General features: G+C 51.6%; 1 protein-coding gene across 22 annotated transcripts in view; it reads right to left on the bottom strand.

Annotated features, from left to right (window-relative positions):
- ADARB1 (adenosine deaminase RNA specific B1) overlaps positions 1 to 20,112 on the bottom strand; it is a 113,771-nt gene that overhangs the window by 84,655 nt on the left and 9,004 nt on the right. For 5 of the 22 annotated variants that reach the window (XM_081570162.1, XM_081570165.1, XM_081570163.1 and 2 more), the window contains exons 1-2: positions 6,492 to 12,157; positions 5,692 to 5,798 (exon numbers count right to left, since the gene is read on the bottom strand). The exons of 9 other annotated variants lie outside the window; for them this stretch is intronic. In XM_081570162.1, the coding sequence (XP_081426288.1) occupies positions 5,692 to 5,798; positions 6,492 to 6,941 (557 nt within the window). In that variant the 5' untranslated portion in view covers positions 6,942 to 12,157. Of the gene's footprint in view, positions 1 to 5,691; positions 5,799 to 6,448; positions 12,158 to 20,112 lie in introns of those variants that run through there. 8 more of the 22 variants (XM_081570168.1, XM_081570166.1, XM_081570175.1 and 5 more) reach the window with 4 other exon arrangements.

Raw genomic sequence — 20,112 nt, 5'->3', positions numbered from 1 at the left:
TCTGATGTGTGAGAAACAGTACCTCCAAGAAGCTGGAGGGCCATGTTTACATGTCTGTGTAAATACATGTGTACATACATGCACACGTGTGCATGCATGCATGTGTGCATGTGTGATATGTTGCATAAATGTTTCTCACAGCTGACCTGTTTTCTGACATGTGTGCACAGTGTGTGCACATGTGTGCATATTCATGTGCATGCATGTGTGTACATGTCTGTGTGCACGTGTGAGGATAGATGTTCCTCACAGCTGACCTGTCTTCTAACCTCAGTGTATGCACGTGTGTGTGTTCATGTGCATATGTGTGCATGCTGTGTGTGCACATGATATGTTGCATAGATGTTTTTACAGCGGACCTTTCTGACTTCTGATCTCATGCAGTGTGCACGTGTCTATGCATGTGCATGTGTGTGCATGCATGTGCACACGTGTGCGCACATGTGCGTGCCGTGTGTGTGCATGTGATAGGTGGCATAGATGTTTCTCACAGCTGACCTTTCTGACTTCTGACCTCATGCACAGTGCTATTGCTGCTGTTTGAGTCCTCGTCAGACAGAAGTTCTTCATCGCTGGAGTACTGTAATGTCATAAGATTCGCCATCTCCTGGTTGACTCTCAACTCTGAGTCATGTTTTAAAAGCCCTTCCCAGCACTGAGGTTATACTGGCAGGTGTTTCTAACACTAAAATAGTCTCCTCGGATCCATCTGGCACTTATCTTCGTACATGGTTTAAGGCATAAACCTAATGTTGTCTTTTACAAAATGGTGTCAGACTGTCCCAAAATCACTTACTGAAAGTTCACCCTGACCCAGCACTCTGAGATGCCACCTTCGTCAGACCCGAGGCTTCCGTCTGTACCTGGGCTCCTTCCTGCACTTCTGGTCTGCTGGGCTGTCTGTTACTCGTTTCTGTCCTGTGAGATGCCGCCTTCTCAGACTGGAGGCTTCCGTCTGTACCTGGGCTCCTTCCTGCACTTCTGATCTGCTGGGCCGTCTGTTACTCATGTCTGTCCTGCCCGGTCACCACCTTATCTTACTTAGAGGGTGAGTTAATGTCTGGCAGGGCTCTTCTCCTTGGCCCTTGCTCTTCTGCGTTTTCTAGGTGGTCACAAATGTTTTCCTGTTAATGACACAATCAACATGTCCAGCCCCAGGGGGAAAAAACAACTGACGTGGAGAGAACTGCCATCTCACTGATGCTGCAACAACCAAACCAGGAAAAGGCCTGTCCTTCTGTCAGCCAAAGGCTACCTTTGTGTCTTTCTGGAGAACTTTGAGAATGTTCTTACTTAGGTTTTGAACAATTCTTATTCCATTTACTCCTAAGGACTTTATTTTGCTATTGTAAAGGGGGCTGTCTTCTCCCCAATATCTTCTAATTGGTTAACTCTGTGAATGTGAAAGGCACTATGAACATCTGCATATTAACTCTGTATTTCCACTACCTTAGCAAATTCTTTCATTACCTGAGTTGTTCTCATCACTGATTCTCTGAGTGGTGGCCTCTGCATGGACAGCTCAGGTGTGAGTAGCCCCGCCCCCACCACAGAAAGTTCTGCTGGACAGTACTGCCCAGGTTTGCGGCAAAGAGTGGCCACTCACCTCCTCTGGTCCAACCCCACCTTTGTGTTCTCCTATTCTTTCCTCAGCCTGGCTGGTAGGAACACTGTGATCGGTCATCACACTGCACACTTGTGTTTTGTGCAGCCCCTGCCTCCTGCCCTCCCTTTGGTCCTACGCCTCGGAGGGGAGTACAGGGGATGGAAAGAGGATCAACTAGCACCTAAAATTTATTTTTCAATAAAACCTTCTTTACTTTTCTGACTCTTATCTAAACCCCTGATAAGACTTTTTCAGACAGAAAAACAAAACTTCCATCTGGGACAAACTGAATGATTGACACCTGTGGACCTGGAAAAGAGATCCTTAAGATTTCTAACATTACATTCATTAGAATTTGAAACAAACAGAACACATGTTTCTGCCTCCCATTCCATGAGTGCAGCATCCAATGATCACATGCCTCAGCGACCCCATGCTTAGCCCCGGGCATCGCACTCACACAGGGACGTAGGACTCCTTGCATCCTGCTGCTCAGGGTCTTTCACTGGGAGGACCCGAGGCCACTGCAGATGCAGTAACACAGTTTGTAAACGTGACGTGGGCTGAACTTCTTTATGTTGCTGGGAAAATTCATTTTTTATTCATTTGTTGCTCTAATTCCCAAGTCACTCATTATTAGAGAGGAAGAAAAAAGGGGTCAGCAAACACGCCAAAGGCCCACGGCCTCCCAGTGCTCTCCAGGGTTACTGTGGAGACCACACCCAGGAAGCTCGATGCAGGCACCACAGTGGTCAGGCCTAGGCAAGTTCACGCGGTGGGACGGCTGTACAGAAACGATCATGGAAACAGAAGGATGAGTTAGCTGACAGACCACAAGTATACTGAATATACTGGTCTAGGCTGCAACACGGAGCAGGCCTACCACCCGCGCTGAACACAGAGAGCTCTGTTGGATCCAGAAAAGGGCTTTAAACTCAGCAGGCATCGCGGAGAGAGGGACCTATAAAAACCTCCAGAGGAATTTAATAAGCCTGGTTTTACAGGATACAATTGCAACAAAAACAAAGAAAGGAATTACTACTGCTGTGAAGAAGGAAAAAAAAAGCAGCTTTGAAAGCCTGAACCCTATTGACGATGCCTGAAAATCTAAGAACAGCTTTGTAAACAAGCTGAGAAGAATCTTAAGACTCAAAATGGCATCAAGGTGCTTTCTCTTCAGGAGAGAAGGGACACCAGGTTCTTGACATTCCTCCACAGCTGCTCCACTGGACAAAAGCAACAATGTCATGAGCAAAACAGTCTGAAAAAGCAAAGAAACTGAGTTCAGCCCAAGTTCCTAGACAGAGGCCTGTTATGAAAAAGGCACACAGCCGACAGGTCCAGAAAGCCTGGCCAGGGTGAGGGTGTCATTGCTTCTGAGGCCAGTGAACCCCACTGCGGTCGGTCGGTCCCATGGCCTCCCATGGCCTTTGGTGCATCTTCATGAAAGAGGTCAGTTCCTGAAATAAACCCCCTCATGCAGTCTCTAGGTAGCAGGTGTACCAGAGAGCCAGAACCCCCAACACTTTTGGGTGCTTTCATCTGTACAGTGTTGGAAATACTTCCCTGTTTCCTTACAGCTGGCTCTCAGGGGCTGTCTCCTTTAGAGTACATGTATGTGTGTAAGTGCTCAGTGTGTGTGAGTGCTCAGTGTGTGTGTGTGTGAGTGCTCAGTGTGTGTGTGAGTGCTCAGTGTGTGTGTGAGTGCTCGGTGTGTGTGTGTGTGTGTGAGTGCTCAGTGTATGTGAGTGCTCAGTATATGTGTGTGAGTGCTCAGTGTGTGTGTGAGTGCTCAGTGTGTGTGTGTGAGTGCTCAGTGTGTGTGTGTGAGTGCTCAGTGTGTGTGTGAGTGCTCAGTGTGTGTGTGAGTGCTCAGTGTATGTGAGTGCTCAGTGTATGTGTGTGAGTGCTCAGTGTGTGTGTGTGAGTGCTCAGTGTGTGTGAGTGCTCAGTGTGTATGTGTGTGAGTGCTCAGTGTGTGTGTGTGAGTGCTCAGTGTGTGTGTGTGTGAGTGCTCAGTGTGTGTGTGTGAGTGCTCAGTGTGTATGTGTGTGAGTGCTCAGTGTGTGTGTGTGAGTGCTCAGTGTGTGTGTGTGTGAGTGAGTACTCAGTGTATGTGTGTGAGTGCTCAGTGTGTGTGTGAGTGCTCAGTGTGTGTGTGTGTGAGTGCTCAGTGTGTGTGTGTGAGTGCTCAGTGTGTGTGAGTGCTCAGTGTGTGTGTGTGAGTGCTCAGTGTGTGTGTGTGTGAGTGCTCAGTGTATGTGTGTGAGTGCTCAGTGTATGTGTGTGAGTGCTCAGTGTGTGTGTGTGTGAGTGCTCAGTATATGTGTGTGAGTGCTCAGTGTGTGTGTGAGTGCTCAGTGTGTGTGTGTGTGAGTGCTCAGTATATGTGTGTGAGTGCTCAGTGTCTGACTCTTTGAGACCCCATGGTCTGTGACCCACCAGCTTCTTTGTCCATGGAATTCTCCAGGCAAGAATACTGGAGTGAGTTCCCATTCCCTTCTTCAGGGGATCTTCCCAACCCAGGGATTGAACTCATATCCACTGTATCTCCACTGGCAGGTGGGTTCTTTACCAGCTGAACCACCAGGGAATATATTCCATTACTTGTCCTCTGAGAATGACCAACACAAGAGACCTGGCTTTGCCCCTTGGTTATTACACAAAGGGCCAAAATGAACCCAAATGTTCCTCTAAAAACACAAACGCCACCGTCAGAAAGTGGAAATCAAAGACTCAGTGATGCATCTGAGGCACCAGAAGAGACTCGGAGAAGGTGAGCCAGCCAGCTCACACACCCCTGGCACCGTCACCCTCAGCAGGAGGCGAGTTTCTTCCACTGAACCCTGCCCTTCATTTGGGAGGGTGTCCCTTTGGGGAAAACACAGATTAGTATTAAGGTCATAAAACCCAAGACCCCTCCCAGCCAGCAGTCACCCCAGGCAGCCAGCAGGAGCATGTGCAGAGGCGACACTCGGAGCAGGGCTCCCAGGCCAACAGGCAGGAAGCTCACAGGGCTGCCATCCACTGCAAGGCAGAGTCCCCGCTCCCCAAGGTCACATGGTGTCCCACTTGGAAAAACAGACACCTCAACTCTGCCGGAGGCATGGCCGGCAAGCAGGACAGTTTCTGCTCTCAGCCCTCACTAGTGACCTGACCTTTTCCCCCTGAGCAGGGTCTGCACTGGCAAACCCACAAGAGACAGCGACCAGGGCAACAAATCAAGGTGATATCTACGAGAACCAAGCGGACAGCTGTCACCTAAGTCGGACTTTAGCTAATGAAACCAGTAAATCACAGTCTGTTCAGACTCCTCAGTTTCCCCCAGTGACCTTCTGCTGCCCCAGGACTCTGGCCAGGACCCCACATGACATATAGCCATTCTGTCCCCTCAGAGCTTCTCTGGGCTGTGACAGTCTCTCAGATCCTCTTGTCTTTAATGACCTTGACAGTTTAGAGGAGTCGTCCAGTGTTTTTCAGGACGCCTCTCAGTGAAGACGACAGAGGGGAAGGGTCCTTCTCACCATGTCCCGTCCAGGGTGCATGCCATCACGTGACCTACATGGTGGACGCTGACTGTGGTCACCTGGCTCAGGTGAGTCTGTCGGGTCTCTCCACTGTGCTGCCACCACCTCCCACTGTACTCTGGAAGGAGGTCGCTGAGCCCACCTCCCCACCCAAGGAGGGGGTGCTCCCCTCCCCTGAGGACGGGGCAGCTGCAGAGCTACATGGATCCTCCTGGTTTCCTTCTCCATCACTTGTTTATGTCAGGTTGGCCCCGTGGGTATTTATTTTATGCTTTGGGCCATGATCCAGTACAACTCTGTTCTGTTGCTGAACCTGTTCCAGCGCTGGCCCTCGGGAGTTCCTTGGTTGGCTCCGCTATCTCCTGACACGCCTGTCCATGGGGGCTGGGTTTTTGTTTGGTTTTTTTTTAGCACTTCTGTACTTTCTGGCACTACCAGGGGCTCCATATCATCTTGGGTATTTCCTGCAGTCTCAGAAAGGAACCCTCACTCTTAATTTTTTACATGTTCATTCATCATGTTAAAAAACACGAGTGGCAGACAGCTAGCTTTGCCTACCTTGCAAAGGTAGGCATCTTCCTCCAGGGAACGGCACCTTGATGTTGTTTAGAAGTAATGACCTTCTCCCACTGGACATGACTGGGTGGTCCTGTGGAAAGGGTTACCTGCAGGGAGTAAGATGGGGGAGGAAGCCCAAACTTTTCATTTTAAACTGCTTGCATAATTTTTTCCAAGGATGTGTATTATTTCCATAATTTTTTTAAAATGTAAAAAAGAAATTTAAACCCTTGTGTTGTCAATAAGTACAGACCAAATCTAAGAAAGACAGAGAATACTAACAATTCTGATTTTGAATAAAAATAAACACCAAGCATGCTCACTTTAGAAAGGACTGAGTCTAGCAAAGCACATACCATGTGTCCAGTGTCCACTCTTTTTCTTACACAATTTTAAGTTGCTCTTTCACTCATTTAACAATCAGCAAAGACTCTGGTTAACTAACATGAATAGCATTCAAAGTACTCAAATGCTTTTGCTGAATACACAGTATTTAGAAACTTTTACAAAACGCTTTGCTTGAGAAGTTTTACAGCTGCAAAGATGGTGAGGTTCACCATAACTCCCCAAAGTGAAAGCATTCTTGATCTACTTGAGAAGTGTTACCCCTTAAACTCCAGGACGGTAAGTAAATGTTGTACGTTAGCAGAAGAGAAGCATTAGCCAAAAAAATGTTTTAGTTACATCACAGGTATACTTAAGAAAAAGTATAATTTATAACTTCAAGGTTTTTAAAACCGAATCTCTGTGTGCATACTTTAGGAGGCAAGGTTTTCCGATGTCCTCTAAAATATCCGCACCTGGGGATCTGCGGAACCGGGCGGGGGTGGCGGCGGATAGAAGTGGGAAGGGGAGACCCAGAGCAGGCAGCTCGCTAACCCCTCACCCAAGGCTGGGCGCGTGCGCAGCTCCCGAGAGGGCGAGGGCGCAAGCGCGCGGCCAGCCCAGGGCAGACCGTTAACAGCAGCGGACGCGAGTTCATAGGGTGCAGCCTCACAGACCTCGCCCGACAGGACCCCAAAAGGTCTCTGCTGAGCAGACTCACCGGGCACTGACGCGTCCCGCTGGCCTGACTGGGAGGTGCCTGAGCACACGGCCATGGCGACCCCGCCCACGATGGTGCTGCTGCTGCTACTGGCGCTGCTTTTGCCCACGCAGACCTGCACGGAGCCCACGAACAGCGCGCCCACCCCGACTCTGACCCTGACCCCAGAGGGCAACACCTCGGAGAGCCGGGCCTTGCCCGGCATCGAGCTCAGAGCTCGCGGCTCGAGCCTCGTGCCTGGCCCACTCGCCCTGCTGGCCCCACTTGCCCTGTGGCTGGTCCTCGGGTAGGGACGCTGCGTCCAGGCCTGCCCAGCGTGGACACTGTGCAACAGCACCTCGCCAGCCTCCACGTCTCGACCTCATGGACAGAAACAGGTCCAGAAAGCAGAACCCCACCACCACCCGTGTGCGGTCAGTGATTGTCAAGGTCACACCTCCCAGCAACTCCGTGAACAGCTGAAAGGAGATGCCACATCCCAGCAAACTGAAGACAGGGCTCAGGAAATCTGGGTACCAGGAAATCAGAAGATAGTTTATCTCTACTTTGGTTCATTAAATTATAAAGTCAAAAAATGGCTGGGTGGTGTGCAAAGAGTGTCTCTGAACTGTGGGCCACTGGCAGCAGCCAGGCCTCCCACCAGGGCAGCTCGTAAGCTGCAGTCCTCTTAGGAGGTGGTGGCTGCATTTGACCTGGGAACAGTAAGTGACGGGGCCTACACAGTGATGGCAGATGGTCCCCAAATGCAGACCCAGTAAATCGCTTGTGTACCCTGCTTCCCCACACCCCACACTGACCCAGAGAGCAGATGCACATAACCTCCTGAACTGTAGATGCTGCTGCTTTATTTCTGTATGTTCAATAATTTTTACAATTTAAAGGTGAGGGGTTTTTTTTAACATATTTAAAAATCTTAAACATAAGGTTTGGGTAAAAAGGTAAATTGAGCGTTTGGAAAGGGAAGACTGGAACTTGCCTAGCTTGAGTTCACACAAATTTCATGCTCTTTTTATAAGGTGTGTTTTCTCTTTACAAATCCATACCTGGACTATTTGCTATCAGTGTTTCCAGACAGTATCTGGGGCAAAGCCTAATATAGATTCCAGAGGTAACTCTAATACGGTCAGTGATGCACAGACACCCCCTTTAGAGTCTGTGGTTCACGGTCGCACATGGACACTCCAGCACCCAGAGGCTACAGGCCTTCATAACCAAACATGTGCCAGTCTTAGAGGGCATTCCAGAAACACCGGGGCCAGAGATCTGGAGACAAGGCCAGCACATGTGAACAAACACTGCGTGTGTCCTGGATCACATGCTGTGTTTAGTGTATAATTATGTTTTGATTTACATAAAATGAAAAAGTATTTGCACTGAACATAAGTGGTAGTTTTTTTAAGCTTATAGAGCAATTGAAAGAAAAAGATCCTAATTTAACAGCTAGGTTTTACCCTGCAGTAAAGAATGGTGACTAATAACAGCTTTATTTCACTTAAAATAATGATGAAAATGCTGCTCTCCCACAGCAAACTACATTTTCTTGGCCACCAATCCTACAAACCCCATTTCTCAAGGAGTGGTGCTGAATTAACACCCCTTAAGAGAAGACATGGGAATTCCTTTCAATCTCCAGCATCTATTAGATTTCACCTCTGAAGCCTGGAGAAGCCCTTGCCAGCTCCACTCCTGCTAGTAAATGATCAGGTATCTATTTTGTTGGGGGAACTGTGTTCCTGTCCTGTGGTCAGCCATGGCTGCTCTGCAGGGAACATGCTCACTCTGGTCTACCAGGCTGAAATACTAAGAATAGCCTGGCCATGTGTCCAATCCCAAGGCAAGGCAGTAGGGCTCAAGGGTAAGGGGACCAGTTCCTGACTGCCTAAGCGTCCACTCTCTGCGGGGCACTCTGCCAGGTGTCCAGTCCAGTTCTTCCCAGCACCTGCTGTCTACACACAGTCGCAAATGCTTCACATGATCATTCAATCCTCATCTTGCAGATGGGGAAACTGAGGCCCAGAAGGTTAAATGTCAAGGTCACACAGTAAGAGGCAAGGTCAGCATGACTCAAACCCAGTTTGGTTCCAGAGACTAGGCCCATGACCAGGTCCTGAAGCCACCTCCCTAAGAACATCAGAAGACACCACCACAAACAGGGGCACCAGGACCACCTGAGAGGCGGTCACCTGATGGAGAAGAACAGCCCAGGACAAGCCAGGAGGTGGGAACAAGTGAAGCATGTACAAGAGCTGGGAGGCTGGTGCGGACCAGGTAGACGGCGGGGGCGGGTGGTCAGAAGGGGGAGGCTGGGGTGGACCAGGCATAAGGAAACAGTGGTCAGAGGGAAGCCAGGGCCAGCTGGAGGCCAGGTAAAGCAGAGAGCTGGTAGCTAAGAATTAAGTCAGGGTCCTCTGTAGATGCACAGGTACATCAGGAAAGACTGAAAGCACAAGGTAAGATGGTTTGACCTCCACTACCTTGCGGAGGGCTTGGAGAGACAAGGGAAGACTCAGGGCCCATTGGGATGCTTCTGTCAAGGCCAAAGGAGAGACAGCAGTGGCCTGCAAGCTGTGGTGGGGGCGGGGTGGGGGGGAGTGGGGAAGCAGGCGTCCAGGAGGAGATGAATGCAGGGACAGCAGTGACACAAGGTGAGAGGGACTGGAGGTGACAGCAGGGAAAGTCTAGGACAACTGCCGGGTTTCTAGCAGAAAACCTGGGGGGGGTTGTGACACTGACTGGGGGGGGGGGGTAGAAAATTTAGGAAAATAGAGCAATTGGTTCCAAATGTTCAGTTTGGGGCCTGTGACTTGTCAGTGTGGAGTGGGGCTGTACCGTGCTCCTGGCAGGCCCGGGGCCCAGAGCTCCGCGGGAGCTGAAGACGGAAATGCAAACCTCCCTCATGTCCAAGTGTGCGCGTGCAGAAGAGACCTGCTGCTACAGGCCTCCTATCACTACAGCCGCCTCCCAGCAAGCTCTGTTCAGGCAAAGGCACCCCTTCACCCCACACGCAGCCCCAACACGCCTGAGCTCTCCACCTGCCCTAATTCTCAGAGTAGACACAACTGCCTGCCACCCACAGACCCTCCACCAGCCTCCTCTCCTGCAACCCAGGCTTCCAGCAAAGCTCTGCTCCATCCCCATCAACTAACAAAGAGAAGGTACAGGGCCTACCTGGTGGTGAGTGACTCTCTCTGAAGAACTGAAGGGGCCATCCACCTGCTCTTGCCACCCCTCTCTGGGGGCTGCAGAGGAAACCCAGCCCCTTCCCTGCAGGAAACAAGGTGGCAGGGGTCGGGGGGGATGCCGGGGAACACTCCTACCAAATCCCAGAAGGGTGTCCCCAGAGGTGCCCCTTGGCTCCCAGGACTGTGGAATCAACCCTTGGGGGGGAGGTTCTCCTCAGAAGCCAAAAACAGGCAGCAAGAAGGGGGCAAGGGTCAGCAGGGCCCCCAGGGGGGTCACAGAGGTATGAGGGGGACTCATCGGGGGCTGTGTGAGGACAAGGCCACCATCCCTGAGGCTGCCCCATGTCAGGCTTCCCCACTGGAGATGGCCAAGCCCACGCAGGATGAGGAGGCCACCTTCCTGCTCCTGTTGCCCTGAGGGGAGAAGCCAGTTCATCCTCAAGGAGAGAGGAGGAAGCAACGATGGTCTGGCAGAGGGTGGCCCACCCCTGAGCCTGGCCCCTCAAGTCACTGTGCAGGAGGGGCTCGTCCCTGTCAAGGTCACCTGCCTGGCCATGCTCGCCACCATTAGTCGGTCTGACTAATCTGAGATGAAAGAGGAGCAGCCTGTACACTAATGATAATGTCGTCCCACAGGGATGGGCTTGCCTCTGTTCTCCACGAGCCCATCCATGGGGTGTGGGGCCCTCCCCACGGAGAAACTTGAGCCAAGAAGAGTGAGTGCAGGTGACAGGAGGCCACACCCTATAGCCCTGCCAGGCCTCCCCCAACCATCTCCCTGCTCCTTGCAGAGCCTGACTCTGGAGACACCCTCCCAGCCAGTGGGGTGGCGGCAGGGCTCCTGAAAGAGACCCGTCCCCTGCTTCCCCTCAGAATAGCCGCCCCAAGGCCAAGGAGCCAGCAGAATGCTGGCACAGCAGAGAGAAGAAATGGAGGGTCCCGGCCCCTGACAGGAGCCGGTGGTCTGCTATTTGCTGCCAAACCACTCCAGAGCCAAACACAGGCCCGGGAGAAAGCCCCCAGCAACCTGAAGCCACCAGTGACCCAGGACCGCCTCTGGCTTCCAAAAGCTCACATGTCAGGGCAGGGGACAGACAGCACACGTACCTACAAGCAAATAGGGCACCTTGAGTGCTCACAAGAGTGGGTAGGAAGGCCAGGGGGCCAGCGCGAGGGTGGCTGAACAGGGAGCAGCGGCAGCCCTATGAACACCAGGAGACAGTCACCGCCCATAGGAGGAACAGCAGACATTCCGGCCCTGCGGGGTAGGAGGCAGGGTGGGTCTGCGCAGAGCCGCACACAGGGCAATGGGGGAAGCAGGCTGAGGGAGCACGGTGAACTCCTGCCAAGGGACTGCCCTCCCGGTGTGATGGGAAGTCACCAGAAAGGTTCCCTGACAGGATGTGCCCCCAGAAAGATGCCTGCAGGGGCCAGATGAAGGGTGGCCTTCTCGAGAGCAAATCCAGACCCAGGAAGCTGAGGAGGAGTGCCCATGGCTCGGAGCAAGGCTCAAGCGGGAGACAGGAACTGGGAGGAGAGGATGACCAGCAGGCTGAGACACAGCAAAGCTGAGAGGGGGGCTGAGCACATGGCCGGCTGGTGAGGAGCAGGGGTGGGCAGGAGAGGTCCCGAGCCCAGAGCACGAGGGAGGGTGGTCTCGGGCTGAGGGTAGACAGGAAGATAGGCTGGCATGGGCCACTGTCCTCAACAAAGACAGGTCCCCAGGGGCTGGAAGAGTCACGTGGAGGGGTGGCGAGGCCACCCGACCACAACACCCCAGGAGATGCTGACAGCGGGGCCAGGAGGCGGGAGGCACCTGTGCAGAGAGCCCCCAGGCTGGCACTTGAGGGAGGTGAGTTCACCTGGGGTGGGGTGGGGGGACAGGGCCCACTGAAGCAGACACTCTGGGGCTGCTTCTCCAAACAGAGGGGTGTCCCGACCAGTGACCACACCAGCCCAGACAGCAGTGAGGGCACTCGGCGGCAGTGGTGGCAAACCATCCAAAGCAGATTATCCACCCAACACACAATTCAAAAGCACCCCAGGGAACAAAGCCAAAGCTTTCCAAACTTTACTTAAAGATTTCCCACCCTAAAGGTGATTTCAGACAACAAACTAGCATTGGGTCCAAAGTAGGCTACAGCCCTTGAGAAGCCCCGCCCTCGATGAAGACAGGCAAGCGGCCCTGCACTGGCTGCTCTTCTGGGCCTTTAATGAGACACATTAAAGACTGTGTTTAAACCCAGCTGCTCTCGGAGTTGTGAAACCTACTTCTGGACATTTCTGAACAAATCATTTGATTTATTCCATTTCTGACAAGAGCCTCACTTTTTATATACAAAATCACCAGAAACCCACCTTAACAAAAAAGACTTTATATACTAAAAACAAGACACCACTTCTAAGAATGCTTTGAATAAAAACGCTGCAATCACACAAAGCAATACAAATACTCAGATGAGTCACAAGTTGAGAAGGCAACTAAAATGATTGTCCTATGAAATGCCGGAAGGCAAGTTATTTCATCAGATTTTATCAAACCTCTTCTGGGCACCGTGTACAGCGGGGACATGAAGCCCAGCCCTAAGGTGCCCAGCAGGAAGGACATGGAGGAAGGAGGTTCCAGACTGTGACTGAGAAATCCAGGAGGCCTGCTTGTACCCTGCACCCTCAGACTAGGCCTGTACCTCCCCAGGCCCTGTGCCCTAAGGCCTCCTCCCAGGAGTGGCTGTGCCCTCGCAGTGAGACCGCAGCCCTGAGCTTGCCCACGGAGCCTCCCCATGGAGGGCAAGGCTGGTCCCAGGGCCGCAGAGTCAGAGGACAGCAGAGGGGGGTCTTTGAAGGTGGCACCATGAGAGGTCCCGCTTCTCTCTCTTCCAACTGATAGCCAGGGATGCCAGCGGGTCTGGAAAGTGGCCAACAGGAAGGGATCCGCCCCGGGACAGCAGTGCCCAGGGTGTAAGAGGGCTCACAGGCCAGGTCCAGCTCCAGAGCCGCCCAGGAAGTGGGAAGGAGGCCAGCCTCCAGCGGCTGCCCCCACCTCAGGGCCCAGCGCCCAGCAGCCAGGGTCTCGAGGTCCCTCTTGGCCAGAGTCACGTGCGGGTGGGTGTGACCCCACAGGGTGTCAGGAGCCAAGCTTCCTTCCTCCCAGAGACCTTACTTATCTCAGAGCCTCGGTTTCCTGGTTTTCATTGTGCCTATTGTGTAAACATAGGGGTGGGGGCAATCTGAGACTCCCCAGAAGAGTGTCAGAGGCCTGTAACCTTGTCAGCTCTAGAAAGGAGGACAAAGATTTCCTCAGCTTTAGGAAACTCAACGTGACAGTGGTTTTCACATCTCTAGGACCCAGGATCCACCTTCAAGAAAAAGAACCAAGAATACAAATGTATGGTGATGAATGAGTGCTACTTCACAGTACTGAGAGGCTCTACTCATTAAGACACTTTAAATAAGGACACAAGAGTTAGGTTTGAGCCATTAGAGCTTCATCAATCTCCCCCACCTCATCTGCTGTGTCTGTTACAATCTCTAACTCGTCCATTCTTCTGCTATCTATAGAAGGATGTTTTGTTTTCATATTCTATGATACTATTAGTATCTGACTTACACATTTAGGTACAGATAAATAAGATGTATCTATTTTAAAATCCAATAGGACCACAACAATGGAAAATTACTTCTGACAGGGGTTCTTGAATTCTGATTCTAAGATTTAAAGGTTGTGAGGATTCAATCTTCAGATTAAGCCCTCACCCCCAGAATTGTTACTTTCAAAGACTAAATTCCAAGGTGTAGCTATACTCCCACCAAAAGATATTTAATCCCATGAAAAACGCTTTCTGTCACATCCATTTTTATAATAAATCCTCCTCATAAGTCAGTTGCAATATGGTCAGAAGAGAAAGGAGAGCCAGCTCGGGGAGCATTTACTAATGGTCACACGTCACCCATGGCAGAAGGCTCTCAGAGGTTCTGTCCATCCTTGACACTGAGGGCCAGGCCACACCTCTGGACCGACAGCTGGCAGCAGAATGACCCGTCGTTCCCTGGAAGGTTCTTCTGTGCAGACAGACACTCGGGGGCCAGGAGCCAAGGCCTACCCATGATGTACTTTCACACATTTGACTTCCTCATATCCTCCCGGAGGGGCAGCAAAGTTGATCTCTGAGGTCTTTTAAGATCCTGAATAAATAAACTACAACTGATTTTTCTTATTAAAATGAAATACTGACTTTTAAAGACAAACTAATTGTGCAAAGGTGCAAAGGATTGAAAAGCAGAAATCTTAATCAGCTTAGCAGAGACGGGGAGGTAAACTTGCAAGGCCCGCCGGCTGGCACTCTAATTTTCCAGCTGCCCCCATGTCGACTGCCCCGGATCAAGATCCCCTCATTCTTCCTCCCCAAAGAAGCCTCCTCTCTCCTGGCCTGTAGCCCATGGGGCACAGGGACCTGGCCCCCACCTCCTCCACCTCGCCTGGTTCCAGAGCTCCCAGTGAACATCTAACAAGGATCGGTCGCTGGGCTCCCACCCTCAGAGTCGCCGAGCTGCCAGAGCACAGCCCCATACACCCTGATGCGTCCAGAACAAGATGAGACCATGGTGGTGGGGAGCAGCTGTGGACACCTGCCCCCCCCCAACCAGAACTGTAGCAGAAGACCATTAGCTTATCCCCGGCTCCTCCTCAGACAACAGGCCACACACCATAAAGAGCGTCACTTCACTAAACTTCAATTAGTCTACTGACCAAACCCTTTAAAAACACTGATCTTTCCTAACATAAAAGTCACCAGATGCAATTCTTTGCCTTTTCCTGGTGAGATTTTGGTAAAAGTAGAAATTGCTGTATAAGTAGTTAAGGTAATGTCAACTAACATCGAAGCAGGGAATTTCAAAACTGGAGCAGTGGAAGAAATTGGATTAATTTAGGGTTGATTTAAGATAACACCACCGGCAAAGACAAGTGGATGTCTAAGGTGAAAACTCACAAGGATGATCAGATCAGAAAAACACACAACTTAAAGTTATAGCAGAACTTGGGCTCTCTGAAAAAAGAGTGCGTGCATGCTCAGTTGCTCAGTCATGTCCAACTCTGCAGCCCCATGGACCATAGCCTGCCAGGCTCCTCTGTCCATGAGATTCTCCAGGCAAGAATACTGGAGTGGGTTGCCATGCCCTCCTCCAGGGGATCCTCCTGACCCAGGGATAGAACCCACACCTCCATGGCTCCTGGAATGCAGGCAGATTCTTTACCAACTGTGCCACTGATGAAGCCCGCTATGAAGAAAGAGACTGAGTCTTTTATTCACTGCTATACCTTTGGCACCCAAATGCCTGACACTGGTGGATGTTCATAAAATGCCCATTGAATGACTGAACAAATAAATGAAGGGAAAAGGCCCTAACTAATACTAAGGAAGATGAAAAGCTACATGATTATAACATGCTAGTAACCCTTCAGATTTAAAGAAAGTTACCATCAGAGAACCCTCACTGTTTTCTAGTAAAGTTAGTGCCACAATAGTAATCATGAGTCCAATGTTCAATTCTTCAACAGAGCTCACTGTGACCCAATATCTTACCCTCTCTACAAGAAGTGGCCAGGGGGAGAGAGGAGCTGTGAAAGAATGCCAGGGCTCCAGATGAGGCAAGGACCCAGGATGACTTAAGGTTAGACCCGGGGCGTGGGTGCCAGTGTGGACGGCCAGGAAGCACAGAGGACATCTGAGATGATCCCGTGAGCCACATGGGCGTAGCCATCAGTCAGCAGGCTGCCCACCAAACTTGGCAGCTGGGCCAGCTCCTACCAGCTCAAGAGAACTATCATATCTCAGGACCACCAGCCAATAGCTCGTCAGTATCCTGAAATAGGTGATGGTGAGAAGATTTGTGCCGTGGAAATTGGCAAATGCTACAAATCAGGGCTTTTTATACCGGCACCAGCACCAAAAAAGTCACCTGTTAAACATGGATCAGCACAGCCCTGCAGGTGCCTCACAGTATGTACACCATGTCTCAAAAGCACACAGGACAAGGGGGAGAGAAGAGACACATTCTAAAAGAGAGAAAACATTAAAATAAATAGCAAGTTAAATAGCAAATTAAATAAATTTAGTCAGGATACAATGGCATTTCTGAACACTGGGCAAAGGGGCAGACCAAGCAACAACTGAGGCAACTGGCTAGCCAAGCAGAAAAAATATTAGATCCTGGCCTCAAACTGTACAGAAACAGATTTCACGTGGATTAATAGGCTGTGTGGAAAACAACAGAAGACTGCTGGAAGAAGAACGACTCTTGAAACAGGAAAGTGTTCTTAGGCAAATTCAAAACCAAGTCATAAAGGAAAAGACTGAAAAATCTGAACATTTAAAATTTTTAAATTTCTCTTCGGAAAAAATGGGCTTCCCTTGTGGCTCAGCTGGTAAAGAATCTGCCTGCAGTGCAGGAGACCTGGGTTCGATCCCTGGGTTGGGAAGATCCCCTGGGGAAGGGAAAGGCTACCTACTCCAGTATTCTGACCTGGAGAATCCCATGGACTGTATATTTCCTGGAGTCACAAAGAAGTGGACACGACTGAGCAACTTTCACTTCACTTTGGAAAAAGTAATAAAATCAAAAGATCAAGAACAACCCAGGACAACCCTCCTGTTGCTGAGAGGTCCCAACCACGCCTCTTGAGGTCACTGCCTCTGGGTCACAGGGTCTCTCTGCCCACTGGGTCCAGGCCACCCCAATGGTCCCACCTTGGGAAGAGCCATGCCCCTCTGCCAAGGGTGCAGGTCACATGTCTCCAGAATGCTCCATGCCCAGTCCAGATGGCCAGAACTTCCGGTAAGAAGGCATGAGAGTTTCTCGTTGAGACAACAGGGACCCTCCGCGGGACAGTTAGGAGCCATGTGCACATCTCGCTGCCCTGTCTCCTTAGGCCCCTCCAAGCCGAGACCCCCGCAATTGCCCTGTTTCTCAGGATGTGGACATGTGAAGGGCCTGGCCTGGTGTTTTGGGGACATCCTCTGTGGGGCGGGCCTGCACTGTGCCCATGCCCAAGCAGGAGGGAGGGCACGAGGGTGACCTGTCTTCTCACGGGTGACACTGCCCAGATCATCGGGTGGGGTGGTGTCTTGCTGGCTCTCTCCACTCTAAAGTTACTGCTTTTCCCTTTTCAATAAATAAGTAACTTGGGGAACAGATACTTTGAGATGAAACAAATATCCTGTTTCTCCTCAAACTCTCACTAATTTAGCAGCAGTCCTGAGCCCTGCCTAAAGCAATTATTACCTTGGTGTCTGCCTCTCAGTGATCCTGTCTTCACTCCTTCTCTGTTGCTTAGCTGGAACTCTTTGGCTTCGCTCTCCTTGCTTGCTGACTGCTGCTCACGCGCACCAGCATGGAGTGATGGGCTTCACTTTATTCTACGGATTATGAGCCACATCATCGCCACAGAGGTCCTCGCTCAGACCCACCAGCTCTGCTCCACCCCCTCCACGTGGTCCGGTCTCTTCTGGGCTCCTCCTTGCTTCCTGCACCTAGGGCTTCTAGTCGCATCTTCTTGGAGGAGCCCTGCTTCTCTGCTCGGGAGAGCGCTGACTGTCCTTGGGGGATTGGCTGGAGCTGAGTGGCCTGGGCTCTGACATTTATTCTCTCTGCCTATCTGTACACACTGACACCTGCTTCCAGCCCAGTGCCCAGGCTCCTCTGACCCCTCCCCTTGTCCACACCTTCCTCCTGGATCCCGTCCCTACCACACACTCGCTGTCCCACCTTTGTGAACGCTGCACCACTAAGCTGGCTCTGGGAGAGAGAGGGACAGAGGGTGTGCAGCCCTTTCTGTCTGTGGCCCTACAGAACCCAGAAAAGTTTGTTTTCCAAAATCCAGCGAATCCCTACCCACCCCCACTGCAACTCGGTGACTGTTTGTCCTACACGGAGCTTTGGGTCTGTCTGTGTTCCATCCTGGGTCCCCCACATCCTGGCTGAGGCTCATTTATTTTGTCTTGGGGTCTGTGGTTCCCAGAGTTGGGCTATACTGAGAGGGTCGCTCAGAGCAGCCCCTGCCACCCCTCCACCCTCCTGGGTCCTCCCTCCTTTCCACCGGCCAGGGCCGCACCCCTCTCACCCAGGCTTTTCTTTCCGGTTTCCCTTCTGCACGAAGGCACAGATACGCGTTTGCTCACTTCAAGGGCACTCACTGGCCACGCTCCAGTGCTTGGCCCAACTCCCTTCCTGTATGTTCTGGAAATCGCCTCAGATCAGAGACCAACACCTCCACATAGCTCATTATGGTGAGTTCACCCAGAGCCCATCTGCCTGCCCCTGACTGCACAGTTAGGTCACTTCCATCTGTATCTCCATCTTATTAGTGGTGTGTCCTCAGGCTGAATTCCTAGAAGAGGACTGCAGGGTCAAAGCATGAAGCCCGTGGCATCTGCAGGCCGGGTGTGGATTTTAACAAACCTCACAGTTCTTCCTTGATGGCTTCTGATGAGTGAAAGGAAAACCCAGACACTGGGGAAGGGTTCCTCAGCTCCACACCCGTCCCCGAGGGCGCCATCACGTCACAGTACTTCATCCCAGAAGTAACGGGTCCACACGGATCTGGATGCGCAGTGCCCCTCGCAGGGACAGGCCTGAGTGCGCCTGAGGTCCCGAGGGCGGCTGTGCCATCATCCTAACCCCATCCGAGCACCAGTTCCCACAGAGATGCGCCCACTAACACTCAGAGCACACTGTTCACAGAGGCAAAAGGCGGAAACAATCCAAATGCCCGTCCCTGGTGGAGGGTGATACAGGTGTGTGAGCCTCATGCAGCAGGGTCCTAGTCGACAACTAAAAGGAAGAAACCACTGATCCACTTACAGCACAGGTGAACCCCAAAACAGTCACATGAGGCGAAAGAAGCCTGATTCAAAAGACTGCATGCTTCACAATTCTATTTACATGAAATGCACAGAAAAGGCACACTTAGAGAAACAGAAAGCAGATCAGTGGCTGCCCACGGCTGGAGGTGGGAACAGGAATTAACCACAGACACAAGGGGCACCTTGGGGTGATGGCAACGTTTTAAAATTGGACTGTGGTTCTAGCTGCACAACTCAGAAATTCATGAAAAGTGCTAACCTGTCCCCTTACCGAGGGTGAAGCTCATGCTAGCTTTTGAAGCAAGAAAGCAACGCTTCCCCAGGGCCTGCCGGACCCTGTACTTCCTGCCCACGACCTCCAAGCCCTTGAAGATGGACATGCAGGCCACAGGCTGACTGTGCGCACCATCTGTCCATCTGTATGGCTTCTCTCCCCCACCAGTGAGGTTGGGCAGGCTCCCGGGGTTTCTGCCCGTGAATAGCACACACCGGCCGTGCAGCACTTCCCTCCCCAGTTGCTCCCAGCAGAGCTCTGGCCCCACGAGTCCTGAGCACCTTACCCAGCTACACGACTAGTGCATGGCTCAAAGCCCTGGTGAACTGAAGGGAAAGCCCTGCTTTTCCTACAGAAAGGCTTTTGGAGAGAAATGCTGAAAGCCATCAAGCGCCTCCTTCCCAGCTGTGCTGCACATGCCCAGGGCTAACAGCTCAGGGAGAACTCGAGGGGCACTGGGTTACACAGCACCTGCTTTTCCTGTGGAAATGTCATCAATACCCTTGGTTTCACTGGAGGGTAAAATTAAAGAATAGAAAGTGTCACTGTGTAAACCAATCCTCACCCAATTTAATTCAACAACTATACAGTCTCGTCCACAGAGACTGAGAAAATAGAGACAGGGCTCATCTGGACTTCCCGGCACTCCAGTATCCTTGCCTGAAGAATCCCATGGACAGAGGAGCCTGGAGGACTATGGTCCACGGTGTCACACAGAGTCACATGTGACTGAGTACAATCTAGTCTTGTCCCCAGAGACTGAAAAAACAAGAGACAGGGGTCATCTGGACATCCCAGAGACTGGTGTTTCCTCAGCAAGTCAGAACCCAGGCCTCCGCCCCAGCCCTGTGTCCTAAACCCCCTCTGGCCCCCCTTCAGGAAAGCTACGGGGCTGGGAGGCAACAGGACACCCCATGCCGAACGCAGTCTCCTGTGCACCCAAAGTCACCGGGGGACTGGCACCCCATGCTATCCTCACAGGGCTGTTCTTGACAAACACTTGTGGACAGCTGACTGCAGCTGTCTCAGAGCACTCAGAATTTGTCATCTGACTCCCAG

The sequence above is a fragment of the Giraffa tippelskirchi genome, chromosome 2, assembly GCF_054371585.1.
Source record: "Giraffa tippelskirchi isolate mGirTip1 chromosome 2, T2T-mGirTip1v1.2.pri, whole genome shotgun sequence".
Classification (NCBI taxonomy): domain Eukaryota; kingdom Metazoa; phylum Chordata; class Mammalia; order Artiodactyla; family Giraffidae; genus Giraffa; species Giraffa tippelskirchi.
The sequence above is the reverse complement of the archived record's forward strand: the minus strand, read 5'-3'. Positions and strand labels throughout refer to the sequence as shown.